The sequence below is a fragment of the Oryctolagus cuniculus genome, chromosome 18 (assembly GCF_964237555.1).
Source record: "Oryctolagus cuniculus chromosome 18, mOryCun1.1, whole genome shotgun sequence".
Taxonomy (NCBI): Eukaryota; Metazoa; Chordata; class Mammalia; order Lagomorpha; family Leporidae; genus Oryctolagus; species Oryctolagus cuniculus.
In genome coordinates, this window is record NC_091449.1 from 3,952,292 (window position 1) to 3,962,663 (window position 10,372).

The window sequence follows — 10,372 nt, forward strand, 5'->3', positions numbered from 1 at the left end:
TAGTATTTAAACATGACCAGTTGTTTACAAGAAGGAGCACAAAAGATTTACATATCAAAAAGGCTCTTAAGGTTACAAAGAGTTCCCAATAAGGTTCTTAATTATTGATTACAAGGGTACAATAAAACACTTAGGTGATAAATGCAGGTTTCAGGTGTGACTGACTATCTGTATCATCTCTTGTGAAAGGTTTAGGTTCTTCCTGCCTCTTCCCAGAATCTCCCTAGCCCAATTGTCTGTGCCCAATTGTCTCCATTCATATGTTTAAGTGTAAACAAAGGGAGCTACTACCTGTGGCTGCCCACAGGAGAGTATCAGCCGTGTCTACAAACACCGCCTGTTGTGGACGCACTCACCTGTTGTGCTTCTTCTGGTTGCTGGCATCTTTGGGCTCATGTGAATGAGGCTGCAATGAACCCGTGGATGCAAACACCTGCTTGGGTTCCGGCCTTCAATCCCTGTGGTTATATGCAGGAGAGGAACTGTTGGATTGGATGGTAATTTCGAGGAACCAGGTTTCCTGCTTTATTGAGCTCAAATTCACATGACATAAAACCAGCTCTTTAAAGTGTATAGTTTGCTGACTTTTAGTATATTCCCAATGTTGTACACCATTAACTTTTTAAAAACATATATTTTATTTATTTGAAACTTACAAAGCTAGATACAGACCGAGAGAGAGAGAGAAAGTTCACTCCCCAGATGGAGTGACCTCGCCCACGGATTTCGCTCGTTTATTCTGTTACATGAAGCAAACTCCTGGTTCTTTGCTGAAATTCGGATTCTCACGCATGCGCACTGGGAAGTGCATTCACCAGAATGTACAGAGCTAATGTCTCCATGAAGAAAGAGCAAAGCAGGAGGCGCACATGGTGCGGATCCACATTTGGTCTGCAGGGGGCGCTCTCCCACCTCAGGGCAGAGAAGTCCACAGCTGAATAGAGGAAGAGCCCCTGCTGCCCCCAGACAGTTCCTGCAACCAAACCCCGGAAGTTCCCCACTGTGCTCATGCTTCCCCACCCAACCCGCATCCAGGGCTCGGTCTCTGTGACCCAGCGCTGTTCTCTCTCCAGGTCACCGCCGGCCTGCAGCCCGGGTCCTCTTGTGGCTGTACCAAGCATCTGCCAGCAGAAGCCCGAGGCCCAGCAGGACCAAGCCCGCCACGCCCATGCGGATGAGGTTCTCCAGGGTGTGGTCCTGGGGCGCTGGGGCTGGGGCTGGGCATGGAGGGGTCACCTAGGCTGGCCAGACCCAGTAACACAGGAGTCCACCTCCCCGCAGCAGCCTGAGCCCTGAGTCCAGCCTGTAGCTCACTCACCAGCGGGGGAGCCTGACTGGGGGTGCAAGGGGCTGCTGGGCTCCGGTCCTCCTGAGAACAGGGACGGGACGGTGAGGAGGAGGAGACCCCGCCCTCCCCATGCACTCAGCACTGAGGACCCGGGCCCACGGCTGGCGGGGGCCATCAGGGGCTCCTGAGTGTCAGAGACACAGAGGGGCAACGTCCAGGGCAGCCTCCCCTCCCCCACACCTCAGCCTGTGCACCTGCTGCTCCGCCCTCTTTATCTGTGGTCAACTAAGTCTTCATTATCTTGACACAGCCACCATGGGACACACACACACACACGCACACACACGTGTTTACTAAGCGGTGGTGCTCCACTGTGTTCCACAATCAGTATTCCTGAGTGAGAAGACCTGGAACAACCAGGTCACAGTGTAGACCTCGGTGACTATCGGTAGTTACAAGCTCAGGGACACAACTCACAGTGAACATGGACACAGACAGCACACATCACAGTGGGCACTGTGCAGGGACGCAGCTACAGACGTGCGCATACTGAAACAGGCCAGGCTGCCCAGGGATCGGGAAGCCAGGAAGTGAGATGTCCCTTCCCTCTGGGCTGATGGGAACTTTGTCAGGAAATCAGAGCCCAACCAGGGTCGGGGGAAGGAGTCCCCACAGGAACAAACGCTCCACTGCTGCTCCTCCACTGAGCTGCTCTTCAGGAGAATAAAGGGGCCCAGACCTCCCTGAGGGTTGTCACAGGGGGCGGGGCTTGGGAGCCATTGCACCTGCAGGTCCCCACCCCTCCCCGGATGAGGGCGCAGTATGGGCAGGACTGGGCCTGGCTCTGCCAGTTCTGACCTGAGGTGCAGGGCAGGGAGGGCGCCCCTGCGTCCAGGTGCCCTTGTGAGTGGGAAACAGCACCGTGCACTGAGCACTGCTGTGCCCCAGGCACACGCTGGGTCTCTGCATTCACCCCCTGAGCCGCCGCCACCTCACAGCCCACACGGCCACCCCTCCCCTCTCCCCAGGGACCTGGACCCAGAGGAGTCCCCACCCAGGCCTTCCCCATTCCTCAGTGAGCCCACAGCCTGGGGCAGCAGGCGGCCAGCTCCACACCTGGTTTGGAGCCCACAAACTGCAGCTCCTAAGGCCCGCGCTCCCAAAAGACCAGGGAGCTGCTGGCAGGAGGAGCTCCCCAGTGTGTGCCCCCTCCCCAGGTGCTCCAGGCTGCTCCTCCTCGGGTGAGTGGAGAAGCAGGTGCAGAGAGAGGCCTCCGCACCTCAAGGTCAGGCACAGCGGAGCCCCTCCTCCTAGGACAGCCCCCCACTCTCCGCTCAGTGGGGCGGGCTCCATGGTTGTGAGCGGCTGACCCTCAGGGCCTCCTGGGGTGGGGACAGGCGGTGAGGCCTGGGGCTGCCATGCTCCCCACTCAGCCTGCTGCCTCCTCTCCCAGGCTGGGCCCAGCACCCCCTCTGCCTCAGCCTGACCATTCAGGCTCAGGGGGAGGACCCCTACCAGCAGAACCATCCAGCCCCCAGTGCCACAGAGGGTGACTTGGTCCCTGTGTTTGGAGTCTTCTGCTGTTACCCACTCCCTGGTGACCACCCCCAGGTCCCCTCCCCCAGGCCAGCCCTCTCCTGGGGACAGCCCTACACTGACCAGGATGACCGGGAGGGCTGGGGTCCTCACCTGACACCTCGACCTGCAGGGGGTCACTGGGCCATAACCACAGGTAGGGGTCGGTGCTGTGGGCACCATAGCACCTGTAGGTCCCTCTGTGGGCTGAGGTCACAGGACCCAGCATGAACATGGCCTGAGCAGCCATTTCCTGGCCTGGGACACGCAGATGCTGGGGAGGGGTGTCCGAGCCCTCCCTGTGCAGGAGAAAGGTGTCCATCACCTCCTGGGAGCCACACCACAGGGCCACCATTGCTCCCAGGGCACTGAGGGCCCCGGCTGGGCCTGCAGGGAGGGGTTCCTGTACATTCCTGGGAGAGAGGACAGAGTGTGGAGGGAGCAGCCCCTCCCACCCCTCAGGGCAGCATGGGTCTCCTGGGGTGCGTGTCCCCAGGGCACAACCCCGGGCCTAGCCTGGGGCAGACAGGACGTGGTGGGCAGGGGCTCCCCACCTGCAACCAGCACGTCCAGGGGGTTGCTGGGGGCCGACCATGCGTAAGGGCCCTGGCGTCCACCGTAGCACCTGTACCGGCCCCCAAGGGAGCCGCTCACGGGGCCCAGGAGGAAGTCGGGGCTGGGCTGCCCGGCAAGGTGCTGGGGGGGCATGTCCCCCTCGGGCCTGGTCAGCGCGTATCTGTCACAGCTGGGCTCACAGCGACACCGCAGGGTCAGGCTCTGTCCCAGGAGCAGCAGTGAGGCTGGCAGGGCCGAGAGGGAGGGCTCCCTGTGCAGCCCTGAGAGGGGGTGGGGCAAGGAGGGCAGGGTCTGCAGCCTTTCACCGCCCCCACGGGGTCAGAGTTCCTGAATCCCCAAACCACCCAGGCTCCCTGGGCACTGGGCCCCTCACCTGTGACCTGGAGCTCCAGGGAATCACTGGGCAGGGACCACACGTGGGGGTAGTTGGTGTCAGCGCGGTAGCACCTGTAAATGCCCCCGTGGGTGCTGTCCACGGGGCCCAGGAGGAAGGTGGCCTGCCACACCCCAGCCCCACGGGAGAACCTGGCTTCTGGGCTATGCAGGGGGCCAGCTCCACCCTCCTTCAGCAGATGGGCAGTGCCCCCTCTATATGAGCGACAGAAGAGGGACACGTTCCCTCCTGACGCCACCACGGGGCTTGGCTGGGCTGACAGATTGGGTGCCGGGAACATCCCTGCAGGAGAGAGCAGAGCCATTTAGGGTGGGTGGCTGCTGTCCCATGCACCCCACTTGGCTTCCTTCTGTGAGCTGGAGCCACTCTAGGCAGGGGACACCCCTTACCTGTCACCACCAGGGTCAGGGGGTCACTGGGCTGGGAGAGGCCGAGCGGGGTCCGATACACACACCAGTACTGCCCTGTGTGGTAGGAGCTCATGGACATGGTGATGGGGAAGTCAGCCTTGTGTCTGGAGTCCTGCTGGGCCTGCACTTCCCAGGGCTGAGGGCTGCCCTCTTTATACACACGATAGACCTCAGCCTGCAGAGACCCCTGGCACCAGAGGGTCACAGGGCTCCCCACGGCGACCAGGGGGCCTGCGTCGGCCCAGATGGAGGGCTTCGGGAGGGCCCCTGGAAGGGAATCAGAGCTGCAGAACCCAGGGTGCCGCACCTCCCCCGCCCCATTCCCCAGCTCCACTCCCAGCCCCTCCCAGCCATCACCATCAGCCCAGCCACCCTGGGCTCCTTAACCCTGAGCTGCCTGGGCCCCCGGGCTGAGCCAGGTCAGGGGAGGACTCACCCGCCTGTGCCTTATCCCCTGGTGCCCAGCACAGCCCTGGAAGAGAGGTCCCTGTGAGAGCTGCTCCCCACTCCTCACCCCTGCAGAGACCCCCAGGCCTGCCCTGGTCCTCTGAGCCCTGGGGTCCCAGCTGGGGCAGGGCACTCTCCCCTCCACACCTGTGAGGGGTCCCATTCTCCCTGTGTCCCCGGCTCACCCAGGCAGAGGAGGGCAGTGAGGGCTGGGGTCTTGTCCCTGCCACCCATGGTCCCTGTGGAGCAGAGCAGCTGTGAGGGGCACAGGCCCAGAGCCCGGCTGGAGATGAGAGGGGAGACGTCACGGGTTCCTCATCTGTGGCCTCACAGGAAGGGAGCAGCCCCTCCCCGACCTCCCCCGCTGTCCCTGAGGACGGGCCCAGGACATAGCCGTCTCTGGGGACAGCTAGGACCAGGCCTCCATCTCCGCTGCCCCCTGTGCTGTGCCTGCCCGGCCTCCCTCCCCCACTCCAGCCCCACCCAGGGTGGCCCCTCATGGGCGGTGCCCAGGAGCTGCCCGGTTAGGGTTCTGGTTCTCCCTGCACAGGCCGGGTGGCCTGAGGCAGGGACTTCCCCTTCCTGAGCTGTTGAGTGCACATATGGGTGCTAGGGTGGTGGGGGGGGATGGGAGGAGGCTGGATCCTGTGGGGAGGTGCTGGAATCTTCCAGGCCTCTCGATGCTAATGGGAGTGAATGAAGAAAGCAGACGCTGCAGAGCTGTGGCTGAGCTGCAGCCCCGCTGTGGCTGTGTCAGGTGCAGGAGGAACCACAAGGGGGACAGGGGCCTTGGGGTGGGGTCCAGCTGGGGCCGCCCAGCCCGGGGCCCAGTGAGGGGCTTCAGGAGGGTGGCCACTGGGGCAGAGAACCCGAGCTCCCCCAGCAACAGAGATTATGGGGGTGTCCTGGCCCAGGCCAGCCAGGGTCCCTAGCCACACACCCTGTGCCAGGTTTCTCATTTGGAGAGGGAGACTGGGCTCGTGTGGAACCACACTCCACATGGGGCTGGGGGTCCCTTGCCCCTGTGTCCTGAGCCCCCCCCCCGGCCTCTCCTCCCCTGATCTGAGCACCTGGGCTCTGTGCTCCTGGATGACATGGGGGTGCCGCTTCCTGAGCGACCTGAACAGGTGATGTCGCCCCCAGCATCTCTGTGGTGGGGGTGTGCCCGAGACCTCCCCTCTCTGGGTGGCCGTGGCTGCAGCACTCCGGTCTCAGGGTCCTGCAGTGTCCCTTCCAGATTCAGACATGGGGACAGCACCGTTCTGGTAGGCACCCCTCCTCAGAAGTCCCTAGGAGCGCCCGCCGTCCCCAGAGGTGAATCAGAAGTGGTCCCGGGTCCCAGACAGAATGGAAGACCCTATCCTCAGCCGTGTTTGGGGGTGGAGGGCAGAGGGCAGGCTCTCAGATGCCTGCTCTGGGGTGGGGGCCTCATGAGAGTCGCATGGTGGCTCGTCACAGCCTCGGGTGCAAAGGCACTGACAGGCATCTGTCCTTTCCTTAGCCCTGCGTCTGGTTGAGAGGAAGTCCCCCTCCCAGAAACAGGAGCTGGCAAAGCGTGCATGCAGTGCGGTTCACGGTAAAGTCCCAGAAATGCTAGGACCACCTCCGACCTCACCCCAGGAGGAAGCCCCACACCATGCAGAGGCCAGCCCCACCAGCCCCGCCAGCCCCGCCCAGCCCCAGGGCTCTGTGGGCTCCCAGCCCTGGGTGTTTCTGGGAACAGTGCTATGTGGGGCCCTTTGTGTGTGCTGCACCCCCTGCCACATGCATCCTCACTCTATGGCTTCCTGGGGCTCTGCAGAGTTCCCACAGAGCCAGGGACCCACCTCCCCGAGCCCCCATCCCCGGTGCACATCTGGCTCCTGTACACGCCCTGCCGTGTTTGGACTGTATGCACAGTCCCTGGGTGGATTGTCAGAGCTTCCCCCTGGCCCTCGGTGGTAACGCTCCATGGAGCCTGCACTCAGCACACTGGCGAGCGCTGCGCCTGACCCTGACCCTTGCCAGCATGTGGGGTCTATGGGAGCGCCTGACTCTGTGCAGGGCGTGGGCTGTTCTGTGCTGTGCCGAGGCTGGGTCTGGTGCTTTGAGGAACTACGATCCTCTGCCACAGTGGCGGAACCATTACACATTCCAGCCTCATGTCAGGGCTGTGATTTCCCCACACCCAGACCACACTCTGCCTGCTTTGTCTTCGAGAAGTGACCAGTGTGGTGGGTGTGGGGGGGTGCCTCTCTGTGGCATTATTTTCACTTCCCTTCCCTTGTGCTGTGTGTGTTGCACCTTGCTTTTTTGTTGCAGCTTCCAGATCTTTACACCATGTGTGTGGGGAGCAGGGCCCATCTCCTGTATCATTGCAGGGCCTGTCACCCGGGAGACAAATAAGTACTGAGACTATGGACAAATAAGTACTGAAACTACTGAGACAACTCTATGCACCTGATCTCCCACAATATGGTGCTGAGAGGGAGTGGACAACTTCCACACAGCTGCCTCACCAATTCGACTAACAAGCTGCAGGAGCTGATCCTGCCCCTGATTGGAGGAGAGCAGTGTGCTCACCATGTGCGGAGAGAATGCCAGCAGAGTTGGGATTGGTGGAAGAGAACTATAAAGGAGGAGAGAGACAACATGCAGGAGGAACATCTGAGGAACCCCTGAGAGAGCCGGCCGGCGGTGTGCCGCTCCTCTGCGGAAGCGGGGGAAGCAGCGGGGGTGCCACCCCTCCGTGGAGGCTGGGTGGGGGGGAGCAGCAGCAAACCCGGGAAGGGCCGGGCAAAGAGAACAGCGCAGACTCCGGAGTCGTTCCTCCGTGAGTGGGGGAGTGACATATGTGTTCGTTGTCTTTCTGTTCCTTGAGAGCTGTCCATGGTGCACAGTTCTGAAGTTTTGGGGATGATCAATTCAGCCACTTTCTCCTTTGTTCCTTGTACTTTTGCCAACAGCTAAGATGCTGTGATGAAGTCTGAGGTCATATTTACCCAGGTATTTCCTTCTAGGAATGTTTAAAAAAACTTTTCAGAGACTGATTTATTTGAGAGGGAGAGACATAGAGAGGAGAGACAGCGACAGATTTCCCACCTGCTGGCTCACTCTCAGGATGAAGCCAGAAGCCGGGAGCTTCTTCTGGGTCTCCCACGTGGGTGCAGGGACCCAAGCATTTGGGTCATATTCTACTGCTTTCCCAGGCACATTAGCAGGGAGCTGGATCTGAAGTGGAGCAGCCGAGATTCAAACTGGAGGCCATAATGATGCCGGTGCTGCAGGTGTTGGCTTTACTCCCTAAGCTATGCTGTGGTGGGGTGGAGTCCCCAGCCCCTTAACTGGAAACTCGGGAGAAGCATCCAGACACACACTTAACCCCGCCTCACTGAACTGTGTGGGAAATGCAGACTTGCAGAGTAATCAGCCATCAGAGGAAGCCGGCAGGCGTCCACACTCTTCCAGAACACCGGGTGCTGCCGTCCACCAGAGCCAACCGTGTTGTGGGGTTTATGTTAGGCGAGCACTGAGAAATCCAGATGACCTTGAACTTTCTGTGCCTGAAGAAACCCTGCACACACTTTCAGTCTTTCACTTCTGTGTGGTCCTCTGGGAAGGCGGAGTCCCACGTTCATCTCGGATTTTACCTTACAGTTTGATGAGCCACAAGTTTTTTAAAATATTTATTTGAAAGTCAGAGTTACAGAGAGAAGGATTGAGAGAGGTATCCATCTGCTGGTTCAGTCCCAATGGGCCCTCACAGCCAGAGCTTGGCTGATCCCCAGCCAGGAGCCAGGTGCTTCTTCTGAGTCCCCCAGATGGATGCAGGGGCCTAAGCACTTGGGCCATCTTCTGTTGCTTTCCAAGGCCATAGCATACAACTGGATCGGAAGTGGAGCAGCCAGACTGGTACCCAGAGGGGATGCCGGCACCTCAGGTGGCAGCTTTTATGCATAACGCCACAGTGCCGGCCCGGATCCATTAACTGTGACCTCCCACATCTGAGCCCATGTGTCATCGCCTCCTCTGGTGAGTGCAATTTTGAATCCATCTTGAGTGACTGGTGTTCCACCCATTTCCTGGCACAATTGCTAAAGATCAAGGGGAGCGAATCCTGGTGTCACCACCCTCTAGATGGGCTCCTGTGGACACTCAGGGCCACTGAGCTGTGTGTGGTCCCTGGAGAGGAACAGCACAGAACCGCACGGGAGCCTGCAGGGTGGTGGGCAGGGCTGGGGGAGGCTGGGGCCCCTTCCCAGAATGTGCGTGGGAGCCCGGGGAAGCAGCACAGCCAGCCGCCCACCCGGGTCCCTGCCCCTGAGCAGCATTCCTGCAACCCCAGGTGAGCTCCGCCCGCTTCCCGAGGCTTCTCACCTTGCATGCCCGGCCTCCCCCCTCCACCGGGGCACAGCCTCACTGACCCAGCGCTGTCCTCTCTCCAGGTCATCGCTGGCCTGCGGCTCGGGTCCTTCTCTGGCTGTACCAAGCCTCGGCCAGCAGAAGCCCGAGGCCCAGCAGGACGCCACGCCCATGCTGATGAGGTTCTCCAGGGTGTGGTCCTGGGTGCTGGGGCTGGGGCGTGCATGGAGGGGTGTCCGAGGCCGGCCAGCCTCAGTCACCTGGGACCCCACCTCCCCGCAGCTGCCTGAGCCCTGGGTCAGTCCTTTAGCTCACTCACCAGCGGGGGAGCCTGGCTGGGGGTGCGAGGGGCTGCTGGTATCCGGTCCTCCTGAGAACAGGGACAGGACGTGAGGATGAAGAGACCCCAGCCCTGCCCCGGACTCTGTACTTCCAGGCCCCCATGTCTCACGACGCAGCTCAGCGTGGCCCTCTGATGAGCCGCCTCCACATCACCCTGTCGGGCTGCCCTGTGCTGCTGGGTCACCAGGGGAGCCCCATAGGGGCCGGGCCACGCAGCACCCACAGCCTGGCGAGCTTCTCCCTACAGCAGCCGGTCGCAGGGCCTGTGCCGCTGCGTCCCAGCAGTCTCTGACCTGGTCTAGAGACCCACTGAGCCTCAGGGGTGTGAGTGAGGCCCGTCCTGGGTGGGGCCTGTCCAGTGCTGCATCTACTCCGGCTTCTGTGGGAGCCTGGCCCAGGGCTGCCGGGAAGGGTGCTGGGCAGACCCCGAGATCCTGTGTGACCCCATCAACCCTCTGCAGGGACCACCAAGGGCCCTGCTGGGTCAGAAGGGAAGAGGGGCTGGGCTGCACCCAGGCTCCGCCCACACCCTTCTCCCTCCTGCCCTGCAGTCCCACCGCCCTCACTCTGGGTGTCTGGCCCAGGAGCCCAGGCCCCGCACCCAATTCCCATCTATGCCTCCTCTCAGCGTCCCCGTGACCTACCCAGCTCCTGCTCAGGTGTGGCTTCCTCACTGTCACCCCAGCTCCAGGGCGGCACTGGGCTCTGAGCAGCCAGCAGCGCTGAGGCAGACACAGCGGTAGCGCCCTGCGTACACCTCGGCCATGAGAGGGTGGAGAACTTGGCCTTGTTTCCAGGCTCCAGGGGCATCTGTCTGTCCCAGGGCTCTGGGATTCCCTCTCTATACAGACGGCACTCCTGGGCCTCCAGGGTCCCCAACACCACAGGGTCCCAGGCCTGCCCAGGGCGATCACAGAGCCTGGCTCAGCCCAGAGGCTGGGTCTGGGGAGGGTCCCTGGAAGGAAACCAGAGGCTGGGTCCCAGGACCACGTCCCCTCG

At 61.4% G+C, this 10,372-nt stretch overlaps 1 protein-coding gene across 1 annotated transcript; it reads right to left on the reverse strand.

The window, feature by feature from the left end:
- Positions 1-866: 866 nt before the first annotated feature.
- LOC138846409 (leukocyte immunoglobulin-like receptor subfamily A member 6) lies at positions 867-5,095 on the reverse strand. The gene is given in 8 exon segments (XM_070062006.1): positions 867-1,211; positions 2,978-3,226; positions 3,229-3,276; positions 3,418-3,699; positions 3,813-4,115; positions 4,223-4,510; positions 4,680-4,715; positions 4,876-5,095. Coding segments are annotated over 8 exon segments (1,392 nt in total). The 5' UTR covers positions 4,925-5,095; the 3' UTR covers positions 867-1,074.
- Between the last annotated feature and the right edge of the window lie 5,277 nt (positions 5,096-10,372).